Source organism: Alligator sinensis, unplaced genomic scaffold (genome assembly GCF_000455745.1).
Source record: "Alligator sinensis unplaced genomic scaffold, ASM45574v1 scaffold123_2, whole genome shotgun sequence".
In the NCBI taxonomy this organism is placed as follows: Eukaryota; Metazoa; Chordata; order Crocodylia; family Alligatoridae; genus Alligator; species Alligator sinensis.
The window spans coordinates 3,671,310-3,689,258 of record NW_005841917.1 but is presented as its reverse complement, the minus strand read 5'-3'; the positions used below and the strand labels follow the sequence as shown (position 1 = coordinate 3,689,258).

The window sequence follows — 17,949 nt, the reverse complement described above, 5'->3', positions numbered from 1 at the left end:
TCACGCATTAGTACATCAAATGAGTGTCATATAAAAAGCCAAAATGTGTTTGTTATTACACATGTAATAACAAACAACTCCCTTGGATATAAACTAAGCAGAATGTGGATTCTGATATTCAGTTTCTAGTTATTTCAATCTTCTGACCTTACCATATGACAAAATACAATTTATCACAACTCTTGCTCTAGAGAGGCAGATGTTCATTTAAGACCATGACAGCTGTAAACTTATTTATGTTTATAATAAGAAGATTATTTAAACTGGATTTTTAGAAGCACCATGCATTATCCCAACAAGTCTCACTGCCCTCCTAAATGAATTCAATTGCAATTCCTTCTAGAGACAAATTCAAGATCCGTACTCAATATGAGCAGCACCTCACTCTACAAATCCTGAAGTCAATGGGATTTTACTGCTCCATGTGCACTGGATGACAGTGCTTCCTTTCAAAGAAGTGGAAGTACTGGCAGTGGTTATGTCACAGGTTTATTAATCCATGGGGTGGAGAAGATGGGGGCTAGCACTCACTTGTTCTTCGACCTTGAAGTTTCTTTCTTTGCTTTCTGCCACTGACAAATGAAAACTCAGGTCATTTACTACAATCAGATGTAGCAAGAGGCATGGAGATGCCTCACTTCATTTCTATGCCCTCGGAACTTTTCTATAAAAGTATCCTGACTGCTCCTTAAGTGTTATATTTTTATGAACTGTAGCTATAATTGGTATAGTAGGGATACAGAAATCCACTTTTAGCCTTATACTAATATCAAGTCATCTCCTTCTAAGCTATAGTCAGCTGAGATGCACATGACCACACATATATGATAATGACCTAATTCAGCAGTGGGCAAATTCAGAGTTAGAGTCCTACAGGGATAGTTCAGGATGTGGCACCTAACTCCTCCTTTATGCAGGTAAATCCACAACTCAGATCCTCAAAGCCCCTACTCAGTTTCTACCCAAAATTTAGTGGCACCTACATTTCTCAGTTCAGAGTTCTGTGCATTCCCAAAAGAACTCAGTCTTAACAGTGCTGTCTAGCTCAGCAACTCGGCCCCATCCAGACACACAAACCTGGCATTCCTCTACCTAGTTAGACGGCATGGCCCAGTCTGGGAAGCATTATTAAATTATGTCTAGTATGTTGGATGCCATTATTCCACTACTTTTCTATTCAACATCTCATTGCTTAAAGAATTCACCCCAAATGTCACAGAGCCAAAATCAAGTCTCTCCTCTGTGGGGGATATGAACCTACGTCTCCCAACTCACAGGAGAGTGCCCTAACCACCAAGCTACTCCATTCCTTCTTGGACCAAAATATTCACACTTTTCTATAAGAACAATAGTCCCATATGAAGAAAGATAACACCCTTACCAGGCTTACTATTTACATTGCTGTAGCCTTCAATGGCATTTAAAATTCTTATTCTTCTGTCAAAGGCATCAAGAGATACAGGCAACAGGCCAGGACAAAAAAGTGTAGTAATTCTAAGGTTAGAAGGCCAAATTGTGCTGTCTCTGCTGTCTCAGATGCAAAATTTGCTCATAATTTACCACAAAATTTAGCCTGTGGCATACCAGTGAAGGAAAAAAAAAAAAAAAGTGTTCAGGAGTGCAAGACCTATCCCAGCCCAAGTTTTGTCTAGATGGGTCTTGAGAACCTCCAAGGATGGAGTTTACAGTGACAGAGGTCGGGTGAACAACTATGGGCCAGCCCTGAATGGCAGTATCATGACTGAGCTGGCCAGAAATTTGAGAAAAGAAGGATGGAAATATGAGTGAAGTTTTTTTGTTTTGTTTTTTTAAAGTAAACCATTTCAAGTTGATGTTCCAAGACTAATGAGATAGGATCTGCATGGATAGCACCATTCTGTGAATTCATGATTAGAAGACTCCACTAACCTCTCTCTTCTGAAGGACACAATTTGTGGGTTTTGGTTTGTTAGGCTTTTTTTTATTTTTGTGGTTAGTTTTGCTTTTTTGTGGCTTCAAGGATTGAATGGTGCATGTTCTTTTCCCCTTCTGTGTGCTATTCATCACATGAGATGGCACAACACATTACGTGCAAAAATATGTAGGTGTACATTGCACATTACAAGATTATTTTAATTGCATAAGAGCTGGGAAATGGTTAGGAACCACAATAAATCTTTGTTTTAAACTGTGTGAAAACAACATATTTCATTATTGTCACTGAAGTACTTAGTTTATTCATACAAAAAAAGTTAACATTTCCGATTCAATATACTCAACAACTTTAAATGTCTTTTTTGTTTTGATTAAGTGAATGAGTGCACACTAAGTTAGTTTGTAATTAAAGAAAACTTGTTTGTTAGTCACCTGTATAAACCTAACATGATGAGTTATTTTAATTAAGTAAATTCCACAAAAATACTGTAAAAGGTGTCTATCACCACCTTGACAATACTATTCTTGCAAACCCAGTAGAAATCTTGATTCTGAGTTAGTAGGCATAGCTGGCCATATGGGTCATTTTTAGTAATACCCATTTTGATGTATAGAAAAACTGTAGCTATTCTTCTACAAAGAATGAATAGACAAGAAATAGCTAGTCTCATTCTTCTAAGTAATAATTCCAGCCATTGCTTCACAATCAGGATTTAAATGTTATCATATTAAATATAAATAAAATATAGTATTAATATTTGGAGTAAGCAAACCTGGCCGTAGGTGAATAGAAACTTTTCCTGGTGTCACTTGCATATTTGCTTCATGGTCACTGGATGTTGTTATACTATTCATGGGATTTTCGATGAAATCTGATTGGCATCCTTTTTTTATTAAATTGAAGACAGTGTCACACCGTCTACTTTGTGTTGCTTCTCCCATGAAATCCTGTTTAGAGAGAGATAAATACATAAAAGTCATTTTTAATTTAAAAAGTAGAAAACTCTATAACCTCTTCAAAGGAGAACAAGTATTTCAAACTTAAAATAGGCTACTATAATTGCACAAACTGTAGTTCCTGTCCATTGATGCCATATGTTTTTAACAAAGACAATGACAAAAAAGGTTTTTTTAAAATAAAAATTAAATCTAATTGTAATTTTTTTCTTAACAGGCATAAAGCTACCTTTAAATCTTAAAGAAAATAATGTTATGCACAAGATACCAGATTTACCCAAAGAACCTTGTCTGCCTATGTCCTTAGACCAACACGGCTACAACCTATACCCATGCACACATAATAAAATCTTTTGGACTATGTTCACTATAGCAATTCCAGAAAAGAAGTGTTACTCACATTCTACTTCAAAATATGTTTCTCAGTTCCCAGGGGAACCTGCTATTAATTTTATTTAGTATTTTTAAAAAGAGGTGCCCTGATTTTTTTAATAGCCATTCAAGCCAGAATTGACTGCATTTGAAAGCCTCTCCTGAATCAAGTCCAGCCCCTGCTGTATTTGCAGGCAATTGCTGACTCAAAATCACCATTTCCAACCCTTACACACAACTACACAGCATAAAACCAGGAACACCAAGGACAAGTACATCATAGATAAAAACAGAGAAGATGAGAGTACTGCCAATGGCCAGCCACTGAAATGACAGGGAAGTATCTGGTGATTGTGACAGAGGACCATCTAGGAGCTGGGATCTCATGTTGGCCTGCCAACCTGTCTAAGTAGGGCAGTCCACCCAGTCTCACCTGCCACGACTTTGCTGTTCCCAAAACTGATGTATACATACAGGAGGCTGCCCATTTTTAATGCCCCGATCCTAGGGGGCACTATACACAACTCCAGCCTCCCCTTATCGTGTCCCATGCCTCGCAGGTGGCATCCTTGAGTTGCTCTAGGCTCTGGCTTGTGGCTGGGCCAAACTCAGTCCCTTGCTGAGTCTCTTGCATTTATACATTCACTCCGCTCCATCAGGCCTCATTCCTATTGCACCCCTCTCACTGGGGCCTCTTGCACTCCGCCCACTTTCACTAGGCCGCTTACATGCTGCCCCTCTTTAGACCTCAGCCAAACTGCCCTAATCCCTTGAGTGACCACACAGGCCATCTGGCTTGCCTACCCATGCTCCTTGACTGGCCCTGGCACAGCCTCTTGAGCCCTCTCACAAACCTCATCTGAACAGTGGCCAGCCAATTCTCCTTGCCCTGAGCAGAGTTCTGACCTGAGCCCCTCTCTGGATAACTTGTTACTCTTGCTCCCTCCTTAGGGCCAATAACTCACCATTTTGACCCAAACTCATACTCACCAGGTCTGAGGGCCTACTGGGGTCTCCCTCTGATCCAACATTTGGCCTCACCACATCTGAGGATTTACTGGGGTCTTGGACTCTGGCCCAACTATGGCTTCAGGTGTCCATAGACTTTCCTTGGCCTCACTTCCCCCTCATGAGGCTTTAACTCATGCCCTCTCACCAGGGCCTCACACTTATGCCCCGCTCACTGGGGCCTCTGGGGTCTTGCACCCCATGTGGCTCAGGTGTCTGGAGATGTGCCTGGCACCCAGACCTTTCCCTGGGTCTAGGTAACCCACCAGGATGTTCGGCCTGGAGTTTTGAGGCACCCCTCCTTGACTTTCACTGGGGAGGTAACTGGCATGGCATTTCTGGGGGACTGTCCTGCCACCGATAGCCCCACCAGACTACCTTTTTCCAGCAGGGTGCAATTTTCATTCTTACCCAGGACCAAGCAGGTCTACCTTTCCTGGTGTCCTCCCTACTGGGCTACATGCTGTCCTGGGGCTGCTACTGGCTGCCTCTCCCCCAGAGGCACTGGCTTGCACTGTTCAACATCTTCATCGGCTACTTGGTTAAGGGGGTAAAAAGGACCCTGTTCAAATTCACAGACAACACTAAGATGCGAGGGGAAGTGAGAACGCTAGAAGGGAGGAATAGGCTACAATCGGACCTAGACAGGTTACAGGGGTGGGTGGATGAGAACAGGATGGGTTTCAACACTGACGAGTACAAGGTACTGCACCTGGGGGGGAAGAACCAGCAGCATACCTACAGGCTGGAGAACTCCCTTCTGGGCAGTGCAGAGGCAGAAAAGGATCTTGGGGTCATTATTGATGCCAAAATGAACATGAGCTGACAGTGTGGGGACGCGGTCAGAAAGGCAAATCGTACCTTGTCATGCATCCACAGACGCATCTCCAGCAAGTCCAAGGAGGTGATCCTCCCCCTCTATGCGACACTGGTCAGGCTGCAGTTGGAGGGTCAAGTTCTGGCTGCTGCACTTCAGGAGGGATGTGGACAACATGGAGAGGGTCCAGAGGAGGGCCACACACATGATCAGGGGGCAGCAGGGTAGGCCCTACGAGGAGAGGTTAAGGGACCTGAACCTGTTCAGCCTCCACAAGAGAAGCCTGAGGGGGGATCTAGTGGTCATTTACAAACTAGTCAGGGCAGACCAGCAAGCATTGGGGGAGTCCCTGTTCCCCCGAGCACTACCACGAGTGACTAGAAATAATGGTCACAAGCTGGCAGAGGGTAGATTCAGGCTAGACATCAGGAGGTACTACTTCACTGTCAGGATCTGGAACCAACTTCCAAGAGAAGTGGTGCTGGCTCCTACCCTGGGGGTCTTTAAGAGGAGGCTAGACGAACACCTTGCTGGGGTCGTTTGACCCCAGTACTCTTTCCTGCCATGGCAGGGTATCGGACTTGATGATCTGCTCAGGTCCCTTCCGACCCTAGCAACTATGAAACTATCATGACCCAGGCCTGCCCCTTGCACTGGGCATCAATGCCCTTTGGCGTTCTGGCCCTGGCCCTCTTGCATTGGCCAGTTGGAGTGTTCTGGTCCCAGTGTAGCAAAACCCCCCATTTTTCTTTTTTTTTTTTTTAATTTATTTTAAAATGCATTCCCTCCCCTTCCCCAACCTTTTCTGACTTTTTCTCTCCCTCTCTATTCCCTATATATAAAGTATAAGTGAGCTCTGACTTAGGATAAGCTTTAACATTTTTATTTTGGTAGCAAGTTTTTGGTTTTGGATATCCACTGTTTTATATTGTATTACTATTAGGTTTGTATTGATTCTTACTGTTGTATATTGTATTATTAGCATTTTCGTATTGATTTTTATTGTTTCATATGGATATTGTATGGTTTAGGCCTGTGTTTGTAAGTGAACCAAAGTCATGTCAAGTTTCCATTTTATATGTCAAGCCTCCATCCTGCGTCCTCTGCCTGGGCATCCTGTGTTGCAACTGTATGAGTCATGTACCCCTCCCATGTAAATTGGTTCCTGGATGAATGAGAATGATTGGGAATGACTGAAATACAATGGTAGCAGGCTGCTACTGAATGGCCTGTAATGACTGGGCCATCACCTCGCATTGATTCATCCAGGAACCATGGACCTCACCCAGGAACAGAGACAAGAACCCAGCTTTTGAAAGACAAAAGACCCTGCAGAGCCAGCAACTCAACCACTGTACCCCACCATTACAGACACTCGAAACTGCACATCCCTGCATGCAGCACGTATGCTCAGTACAGCAGGGGCTGACCCTTGCCTGGGCATGCATCCTGTCACTAGGGTCACACAAGGTCTGCCCCTATAAAAAAGGGGCAAGGAAGACAGACCCAGTGGGGCGCCCTCTCCATCTGGACCAGCACCATGCCACACCACCTATCCACCCAGAGACCCTGCCGGCGACCCCCTTCTGGACAACACCTACTGGACAAGGACCCCTTTCCAGCCTGGATAGGTAGATATTTCCAGCACACCTCCTCCTACAATTTGGACTCTCGCTCTCTTTCCTCCTGGACTCCAGGGAAAAAAAAACACTATGTAACAGGGGCTTACCTAGCTTTTGTGTAGGCCTTCTGACCATAAACCCTTTCCCAGGCTGAGCCAAACTCTTCAAGCCCATAGCCTTCTCTCTGGGGCTTGGGACCTAACTGGGCACCTAGGAGCCTCCTGCCATCCCCATAGTTCCTTCCTTACCTCTGAGGTATTGTGAGCAGCAGTTCAGCTGGGTGTTGTTGCTCCCCAGCTGCTTGCGGCAGACTGCTTGCTCAGCCCTGTGGGCCTGGATCTAAAATGGCCACCTCATCAGGGCTGGCCTACACCTGCTGGCCTCCTGCTCTCACTTTAAGTGGCAGACAGCAAAGGTGCTCTGCCACAGTGATATCTGCTCAAAAATTCTAGAAGGATGGCCATGCCCAGCACTACAGATGAAGGTGTGTAGTCCTTGCCAATCTGACATAAGGAGAAAATTCCAGTCCACAAATCTGGACAGAAAGACGCTGTAGCTAGGAACTTCTGAGTTAATTGCAAAAGCATCAGAACCCCCAACTCAAAACTTCCCAGCATTAGCTGTGGCCAATGTTCCAATGCTTCAGAAGAAAGCAAAACTGTACTCCTCTTTCTCCTTAATGTGGATGCATTGGGGCCCAGCTCTTGTTTTTCTAGGCTAGGGACAGAAATTACACATAAACTGGCATTAAAAGTGATCAGAAACCAGTTCAGATCTGTAACACAATAGAAATTCAATGCACATGAATCACTTTCAAAATGGCCAAAACCAGTTAAAGATAAACGTGGATGGATGTACTATCAGACTTAACTGATTTTGGTTAAATCTATTTATTGAACTTCTGTCCCACATCCCTTCCAAATTCCAGTTAACTCACTGTCTTCCAGGATGCAAGGAAGCTTTGAACCTCCTCCTGCAAACTCCTCCTTGTACGGTGGGTGGATTAACCTAGGCCAAAGCTGTCTGTTCCATCTGAGCAGGGAGGCATGCTCTAGTGCCTCCTGGCTTCTGGCCTAAGCCACAGCAGGCGTGTGGCCACATTTCCAGAATCAAAAGTGAATATCAGTTCACTTGCCTATAGGTTCAATTTATGCAGTTTAGACTAACCTGTGAGGATTGAATTGATTCAGACTCAGGATTTCTGACCGTCTGTGGTTAGCTCCATAAGCTACCACCAAAAATCCTGAAGCATGGGACAATCAGACACCTACCACACTCCACAAGAGTCTTTACCTTCATGTGTGGATTGTACACGCTGATTGTTGAACCAAGAACCCCCTAGAACCCCCTATCCAATCATATGATCCCTTTCATAGACTTGTCAATTTCAAACTTAAGGCAATTCATGGTCCTTGCTCCCACTAACTATGTGGTTTAGAAACCATTCCAGAACCTCCTCTGATAGTCAGAAATATTCCAATTTCCAATTAAAGTCTAACTTAAGTCTGTCTTCCTATAGATCACAGGCCATTAAAATTTAACCCCACTGCTCTACCTCATACCCAAAAGGCTTCAGCTCAATATAAAGTTAACTGGGTGAAATTCTATGGGCTTATGTCAGATCAGATAAAATGCTGGTCATTCTGGATTTAAACTAATGACTTCTTGATCTCTCCATTTCCCCCCATTTGAAGTATGAAAAAGACACTTAGACTAGTACCCTATTTGCTTTGTGGTTGGTTGTGCATAGCACATGAAGTCTTTTAAATTGTCATAGAGATAGGGATGGCAGCACATGACAGCTCATGCAAAAGAGCCCTCTTAAAACAGAGCTTGAACACAGAGTTTGAAGGGGTTTTGTTATTGTTTCCTACCAACTAAGAGAAGACTTTCATTTTAGATGAGCCTAATCACAGAGAAGGATAACCCTTCATTCAACTTTAATCCATGAAATTCTGATGTCACAGATTATTCTGAATTGGTTATCTTAACAAAGTAAGCATTTTTATGACGATAAATGAAATTATGAGATTTTCTTTTACTCTGAAACAAAATGGAATCAACCTTCTTAATTTAAATTAGCAAAGAAACTAAACATGGGTTAGCTGACACTGATAAAATCTCTCTAACAGTAGCACATACAGTTAAATAAAAACATGAGGGGTATTTAATAGAAAAAGGAAAGAAAAAATTATAAAAATGTGCCTAAAAAAATTCTCTAACAGTGAGCTTGGGAGGCTCATTACGGGGAGAAGAACATTTTGCTCTTAATTTTGATGGCATTCTTACTTCTTTTTAGTAATGATGATTAGATGGATAGAGCATATGTCTATGTCTGCACATACAAATAAATGTTGCAAGATGTTACATAGTTTATTTTTTTCCATTTCTGCATCTGGAATGACCACTACGTATTTTTGGAGTCCTGGCATATCCAGAAAATTTAACAAAGATTAAACAGACATAAAAAGAAGATTAATTTAGAAAATGTATCTGGAAGTATGCTGTTCATTATTTGCTAGTTACTATCTGAATCATCCTAAGCAAAAGAACCAAAAACAATCATTTTTTCTCCTTGTTTTGAAAAATACTATGACATTCAGATGATCAACCACATAAAATTATGATACAGCACTAAGATTAAAAACATAGTAAAAGGGAATAGTTTATGAACTTTCCATGGTGTGACTTTTGGTAAATTATTTTGTGAGCGCTTGGGTATAAACCGTACACATGTATAAGTTTGAGTTGGAGCATAAACAGAAAGAGAAGAAATAATACAACAGATCTAAGTTAGGATTTAAAATGTACAACTGCTGATGTGATTATATTGATTTTTCTTCCTAAGACATATGGACTTAAGATAAAGTGTCCAGTTTCAAAGTGAAATTTATAATACAACACTGTAAAAAATAAGCAAAGATTTAAAGTAATAATTTAGTATTTTAAACTGACCCTCTACCCAGCCTCTAAAATCATGCTAGAGCGATCTACAGAGGAAGAAAACAACACAACACACATGCTGACTACAATAAGAACTAGGCTGAGCCCAAAAAGAGAATCAAAGCAAAGTGCTAGGATAACATTCCTGGCCATGTTCACTAGGGATGTGCGAAGCGGGCCCTATTCGATTCAGCTTTGAATTCAGCCCAAATCAGGGACAGTGATTCCATTCATTCATTCAGATCACTGTCCCTGATTCAATTCAGCCAAATCTGAAGATTCAATGCTGATTCAGAGAATCAGTAATTCAGACAGACACAGCTTTAAACATTTTTTTTTTTTTTTTTTTTTTTTTTACACACCTTGAGGTAGCAGGCGTGGCTTACGATCACTTCGATACTGGGGCTCATGGAGCATCCCACAGGAGTGCAGGGGGGCCCTCCACGTGCTTGGTGGCAAACTCAGAAGTACTTCCATTCCACTTCTGGGTCTGCCAGGGAGCACACTGGGGGGCCCCCCTCATGCCTCCTCAGCTCGGCGATCGGCCACAGGGGGACCCTGGGTGCCCCCCCAGGCCCAGGAGGCACCAGTCACCAAGCTGGAGGGGCGCAGGGGGGCCCCCCTGTGCACTCCCTGGCAGACCTGGAAATGGACTGGAAGTGCTTCTGGTCCACTTCTGGGTCTGCTGCTGAACATGCTTGGGGAGCCCCCCATGCTTCTACGGGACACTCCACGCACCCTAGCATCTTAGCACTCATGAGCCCCTGCTACCTAGAGTTATGTAGAAAAAAAACATTTAAAGCCATCTCTCTGAATGTTTGAAGTTTTCCGGATCTCTCCAAATTGATTCAGAGGGTTCCGATTTAATTTGGAGAGATTAAAGGGTCCTCTGATTTGATTCAGATTCAGAGATTTGGCCACCAAATTGGGCTGAATCTCTGCCGAATCGGATCAGGGACTGAAGCTTCGCACAGCCCTAATATCCATATGGAGGCACTCAGGCAAGATAAGGTGAATCAGCTAAAAGTTGGTGCCAGTGAACCTAAGGACCACAGAAGAAGTTACATTTAATCGCACAATTAACATGTTAACTATGCTATAAATTATTATATGCCACATGTTCAGCCAAGTTACGGCAGGAGAAAGTGCCAAACATGTCACATGTTCAAATCCAAGTACAATGTAAGCTAGCCACAAAGATGTTCCATAAGAAATATTTAGTCTTAATGGGTGATTTAACAACCAGGTGTCAGCGCACAGGGACCTCATCAGCTGATGAGCTAGACTTGCTTGTGCAGCTTTCAACTTCCTGGCATGTAGGGAACTCGACAGTAACCAGATCATGATGCCAGGCTCCCCATATGTGAGCAGCTGCATGATATGGATCTGACCGATTTTATTTCCCATCCCCAAAATCACACATCATGTTAGCTCTTCATAAGAGCACCCAAACAAAGGTTTTACACATCTTATCTTACACACATTAATTTGAAATTTGTAGTTAATTTACCATATCATATAATCCCATACAGAATCAAGTTCCATCTGAAAAGCAGGTGGCTGTTTGGTTCCATTAGTTCTATAGGAGGAGGGTAAGATCTAGGCTGCCTATGGACATGCTCAGAGGTGGGGATGTTTTAATGAGAGAAGTTCCCGTGAAGCTGCTCTTATTAAAATGCTTCACTGTTACATGTATTAAGCTCCACACATTTAAAAATGGCCACAGGATGCTTTATCTAAACCTCATTTGATGAGGTTTAGTTAAAGTGCCCCACACCCATTTTAATGCGAGGGGCTTAATACAATGCGACACTGTGGCGATGCTTCAGCATTCTAATTAGAAAGCTAATTAGCACATGTATAGGCAGCTACTGTTCCAAAACCTCATTCTGCTGATAATTAGGAATGTTTCTGAATTCAAGCTTAAAATGTATTCATGCTCAGTTTATACCTAGCTGTTCTTGTGACAACATTAGCCTTTAAATTAAATAGTTCTTCATCTTCCCTCTACCATGAGCCCAGATTGCTTTTTCCTCTAGACCAATACGGCTATAACCTGGATACCTGACACATGGAAGATGTAGAATTTTAACTGATTTTTTAAAAATACAATCCTCATATTTTCCCAAGGAGGAAGCAACTTCGACCACCAGAAACCTGAGATATTGTTCCTGTCTTTGTTCAAGCTAATTTGCACAAGAGAGGTGAGAGACTCTTTAACAGCTAAGACCTGCCTGCCCAAAGGAATTGTCCATCTGTTGACTCCTCTGTGAAATCCTATGAAATATGAACTTTCATTTCTATCCAGGAAAACATTTACAATCTTTTCTCCAATGCCTGATAAAGGGTGTTTGTGCCCAAAAGCTTGCAATTCAAGATTTTTTTTGCAAAAATCTTGTTGGTCTAATAAAAGATATTACCTCTACCATGAGCCCAGATTGCTTCTTCATCTTCCCTGGTATTTACCCCCTCTTGTAAACTAGGTACTCTATTCATTGATCATCCCCAAAAAACTACCTCTGGACATGGTGCAGTAAGAATTCTTCTTCTTTAAAAATAGATGACTAGTTTTGTATGCCATATTCCAGAGAGGTCTCACCAGTATCTTACCTACTGGCATTAATGTGTTCCTATCTCTATTCCTTACCCATTAGGATCATTTCTGTCTTTTTCATGAGCTTTTCACTGAATTTTCAACAGCTTACAGATACCGTTTAAGTGTGGGTACACGCCTAATTACCAGTTTTGCAATCTGGCAAAAACCCAGATCCTAAACATGCCCCTCCTACTTTTATATGTCAAGACTACTCATAATAAGACATATCTAGTTGTAATACTGGTCTTTTGCCAACTCAATCCTCCCTCCCCCTGAAATCTCACTATTACCAAAACAATAATGATTTCAGAATAAATGATTTCAGAATAATCTACCAGAGATTGTAAATTCTTTCACGATAAGTCTCAAAACGGAAGGTTTCATATGTCAAGAATAGAAAAGCATAAATTTTTCCACGTGACAAAGGTAATGATGTACAGTGAAATCAAAATGAACGTCAGGAATTTCCAAAATTACCAATAAAACTACCTGTTGAAATGTAAGATAACTATATAGATTTGTTTTCGACTTAGTGATAACAGTTCTTACAAATTATGGATAAATAACTTGTGAATAACAAATTTTTGAACTCCCAAAAGTTACCATTTGCCTGCCAATGTAGTCTACAAAGCAGATGGAAAACATGAAAAGTTTCACACTTTATATTTAAAAAAATACTGTAATTTTGCAAATAAAAAAGTTACATTTTCTCTCTTTGGAGACTGAATATCTACTGCACGATTTCTCAAGTGCCATCTCCAAGAATAAGTCTACACAGATTTTTTTCCTCTGTTACTTCTCAATACCTTTTCTTTCCCATAATTTGGAAGTAGGTTCAAATTATATATTTGTGCACACAAGTATGAGAACCAGGTAAAATGGATAAATATAGCTGCAAGACAACATACCTCTTGAGTACACCATCCACACTCTGGACCTACAGCAAGGCACTTTGTACATGTTCCTGCATTTGAGGTGGCACATTTATTTTCCACTGTAGGTAAACATAAAACCAAATGTTAATGATTTGTGATGATAAAATGAAAAACTGCAAAATGCCTATTTTTCAAATCTGAATAAGAAAACTAATGCGGCACTTTAATGCTGCTGCTGCTGAAGCTTTTGAATAAAAGTAAAATAGAATAAGACAAGCTAGCAAAGCAATTTTATATGCCATTATTATATTCTGTAAGATTTTAAGAATCTAATAAGCAGACAAAAAATTCATCTTCAGTTCTAAGTTTCCAAGGCCCCAATTCAGCAAGATATTAAAGCACAAGCTACTCTCTCTCTCTCTCATGTGCTGCCTTCTCTATTCCTAGACTATTTTCTTATTATCTCTCTTTTCCTTCAGATTCCAACCCAAACCATTTTTTTTCATAGTAACTATTTTCTCTCCTGCATTACATGGAACAAGTTAATTGGAAGAACATTTTATTTCTCAAGCTGATAACGCTTACTGCTGAATTAACCAGGCCAGAAGTTAAGGACTGCGTGGTCTTATTTTAGAGCTACTGGGAATAATGTCTACTACAACAGACCTATCTTTATGCTGGTCAGCATCCTGTTTCATGCCTGCATACTGGAAGTCATGGCATCAGCTCTCACTATTTTCAAACCTTTGATGCAACATTTGGACAGGACCAAACAGAATAGATCTCCTTCCAAAGACAAACTTCCAATCAAGCTCTCCTCAAACATCACAACTTATTTACTCTTTTAACGTGTTCATCCTGAATGACCCTGACTTTAGAGAGTGTGTGTATGCATATATGTAGGAAAGAATCTTCTTGATGAGTCATTAGGAAGGTGTCCTTTACAGAAGAAGTTCAGTAAAGTTATAATACCCAGCGCCAGCACCGGAAAGCATCTGACATGGCACTGCAGTCTCCATTGCTGGAACTTTGGTTGTCAGATTTTTAGTTTCATAAAACCAAATATTAAAACTATAATTTATATTGGGAACAAAAGTGAATAAGCACAAAATTAGGAGATTACAGCTTAGTAGTGAGCTAGCACACCTAATCTATACCCTTTGTCTGTCAGTACACAGGGGTGGATCCAGACAGGGTGCAGTATTGCAGTTGTACGCCACTTTCTGCGGCAGGAGCAGCAGCTGGGACTTTAAGTTCCTGAAGAAGATAAGAATTTCTCCCTTCCCTTCACCTTTCCCTCTTCCTTTCCTGCTGCTAACACCATCCCTCCTGTCCCAGGGGAGCTCCTGTCCCACTCCAGCAGGGCTATATGGACTCAGCCTGAGACAGAGGCAGCAGCAGAGGGCAGGTGGGTTCCCTTTCCCTGCTTGGTTCCCCTTGGTGACAGTGGATTGGCAGGTTCCCCCTGCCAGCCCAGGGAGAGATGCGAGGAGGGGGAACCTGCCTGCTCACTGCCACTGTCCCAGACTGAGTGCAGCCCTCATGAAACCTGGCTGGAGCTAGATAGAAGTGACTCTGGATCTCCTCTTCATCTCAGAATAATGGGGACAGGGGAAGTGGGAGGTAGGGAAAAGGAAAAGGAGAGCAGAGGAGATGTGCCTCTGAGCAGGGAGGGGAGTGGAGAAAATTCTCACCTGCTTTGGGAACATAAATAAGGCCCTGATTGATGCTCCTGTCATATAGTCTGCCCATCCCAGGGGAGGGGAGTGGGGGGAAGGGGAGAGAGTCTAGGAGGCTGGGAGCAGGGGGTGTAGCCACCCCTGCAATGCTAGGTGCTCCTCCCACACCCCACCTTGCATGAACCTGGATACGCTTCTATTAGAACAGTATGAACATTGTAATATCACAACACATTTGTGCTGCCTTATAAGACCATCCAATGCTTTTGTTTTGAATAAAGCTGGAGCTCGCTACCTTTTTTGTATTTTAAGACCTCATAAATCTTTTTCATCCAACTATAGTGCAAACAACCTCCACTTTAAGAACACCAGCCCTGGAGTAACAAAAGCAGTTACTCTCACTGAAAACTCTTATTAGGAATGTATCCAATATATTTAAGTTTCTTTTAATATGTGATTTCAGCTGCTAGATTCCAGCAAGAAAGCCAGCACCTTGTGATGAGCCAACTCTCCACAAGCCACCCACGAAACTTCTTTACATAACTGATATGTCGTGGGATTGATCATAGCTTGTGAACTACTGTTAAAAACAAAACATCTATGTTTCATGCAATACAATTATAAGGCATAATCCTGCATACATTTTTAAAACAGTGGCAAAATGTTCAACTTCAAAGGCATAATCAGCCCTATATCTATATATCATATAAGCTGGTTCCAATTTTTTTATGAAACATGGGGAGCAAGATTAATGTGCATAAAAAGGGAGAACATAAGGTAGCACATGAGAATTAGTTAATAATCATGGAGTTCTATAAAGTAAGTGTAGCAGGCTTGCCTTTCGGAGCTTGGGTTGAGTCCCAGGCTTGAAATCTTGCTGTTTTGATTGCTGGAGCTCATCCCCCAATTAGGAGGCAGCAAAAGGAGTTCAGTCATGCCCCCTTCCTGAGGGGAGGGGGAGAGGAGTTCTCCCTCCCCCTCCCCACCGTGGACCTGATTGAAGACTGCAACACTGAGGTCCGGAATACTTCAGGGGCGAAGCCCTGGAGCATGTAAAAGGAGCTGCATGCCCAGCATAAGGGAAGCACGTCCACGAGAGAGAGAAGAGCGGGGCTTAGAAGAGCTGCAGAGAGCTGCTCAGCAGGGCGAAGCAGTAGCTCAGAAGTGCCCTGAAGACTTCCATCAGTGGGGAACAGCGGACGGCTCCAGCAGCTAGGCTCTTGGTGTACAGCACGGCACACGGCGTCCAGACCCTGGGAGGTGTGTGAGGCAGCTCAGATCTGCAACCTCTGGCACGTGGCCAGAGACACAGTGCACAGGCTGGTGCACGGAATAGCACCTTTTGTAGCATGAACTGAACGAATGTAGCTGATGTTAACATAGAGTGTAATAACAGTGAAATGTAACCATGTTAGTCTTGTCCTGTAAGCAACTTGAAAACTCCATTATGTATCCTTCTGCTTGACATAAGTGAATGGACTTTGCATAGCCTTTATGTATGAATGTGTGTAAAAGAGTGAATGGAGAGAGAATGGCATAGAGATGGAAGAAGATTCAACTGTTTATGTAAGCAACAAGGCACCAAATGTAAGTTACCAACCAATAACTAACTAACAAATGGCCAAAGAATCCTTTTGAAGCTCGAAGGCACAAAGGAGATAACAGAAGAAATTCTGCCAGATGGGCAACAAAAACACTCCAAGGCTAAGATAAGCTGAAAACAAAAGAAGAACAACCACAAAAACAGAAGCTGAGTATGGAAAAACCCCAAAGCACTGAAACAAAGGATGCCAATCCCTATAAAAGAACACTTCGAAAATGCCAAATTGGGTGATTGTCTTGCTCTACTGCTGTTTCACTGGAGCACAGATGCATCTGTTCACCCCACTCCAGCTGTTATCTTTAAATCGGCTATCTTCAAATCATCATCATCTACTCAATAAGCCCGGGTTGGCCACCCTGGGCTGATATTGAGCAACTATTGCTGGTAACTGTCACAACCCAATGATTTTAGTGCCTCGGCACGGTGGAATTTTCCCGCCACATGAGAGTCTCTGTGCACAGCAAGTTTTCTGTTACAATAGAAAACTCTGGTGCAAGAGAGTTCCCGCCATTCGTATGCAAATTTGTGTCCCACTATTGGCCAGTTCTAAATTATTCCTACGTGGTGGCTAGCAATTGGCTTGCTGGCCGTATAAAATTCTGTGCGACTTCCGCCCAAGTCGGAGAACTTTGAGCATGCTGCAGAGTGACTTTGAAGATTCCTGACTCGTGGCTGAGCTAATCGATAGCCTGATCAACTATCGATTTTTCTCCCTGTCGCCGAGCGCCGTCCCTCGACGTACCCTTTTTCCTGCATGCCTAGTTCGTTTACGGATTCGCTGGCCTGAGTCTTGCCAGCTGGAGCAACTCGTGTAATTATTTAAGCGATCGGACCACCTGCATCATGGCTACTAGTGGCGTAAGTAAAGCTTTTTTGCAACCAATACGTTTTGTCTGCCTCTCCATTCACCAGCCCGCCCAATAACCGAGCAATTTCTAGATCACCTCAAGTCGGCTCCAGCCATCTGAGACATGGCGACGAGGATGGGATTTAAGGGCACGGTGAAGGAGACGAACCTAATTGGGTGCTGCCCTTGGTGCACCAGGATCCGCCGCGTGGAAAATGCAAACGATCTATGGGCGCATATTGCCTACCACCAGGCGGTAGAAGGGGATGAACAAAATATTGACGGCTACTTCTCCGTAAAGAAAGAAGCAGCGGTCATAAAAGAGTGGAACCCGATACCTGAGGGAAGGAGGGGAACCCACCCCAACGGACTGGTTCAACTGTCCGGATTTGGTGCCTGGGTCGCGGGGTCATGAGCTTCTCGTTCAGCTCTGGGAGGATCTGGCGACCAAGGGCCGTCACGCGACCAGATGGGGTTTCATCAAGTGGAAAAAGGGAAAAACGATGAATGTGTTGTTCTGTTCAGTAGCGGATCTACTAAGGGAATATGCAAATTTAGAGGTTCAACTGCATACGGCGGGCAAGGAGTCGCTGGAGTGGACAGCAGAGAACTCCAGAGTGACGCTTATCAATAGTGCCGGCCGCATGATGCCGCTGATAGAAAATGGCGCCGAAAGAAACGCGAGCCATCTGGAGAACCCGGAAAAGAGGGGCAGA

At 42.8% G+C, this 17,949-nt stretch overlaps 1 protein-coding gene across 5 annotated transcripts in view; it reads right to left on the bottom strand.

The window, feature by feature from the left end:
• Positions 1–13,241, bottom strand: part of ITGB8 (integrin subunit beta 8) — a 61,946-nt gene extending 48,705 nt beyond the window's left edge. For all 5 annotated transcript variants that reach the window (XR_003092907.1, XM_014517596.2, XM_025198229.1 and 2 more), the window contains exons 1-2: positions 13,138–13,241; positions 2,688–2,862 (exon numbers count right to left, since the gene is read on the bottom strand). Coding sequence is in view for 4 of the 5 variants with exons in the window: in XM_014517596.2 (XP_014373082.1) it covers positions 2,688–2,856 (169 nt within the window). In the remaining variant the exon portion in view is untranslated. The remainder of the gene's footprint in view (positions 1–2,687; positions 2,863–13,137) is intronic.
• Positions 13,242–17,949: the final 4,708 nt, after the last annotated feature.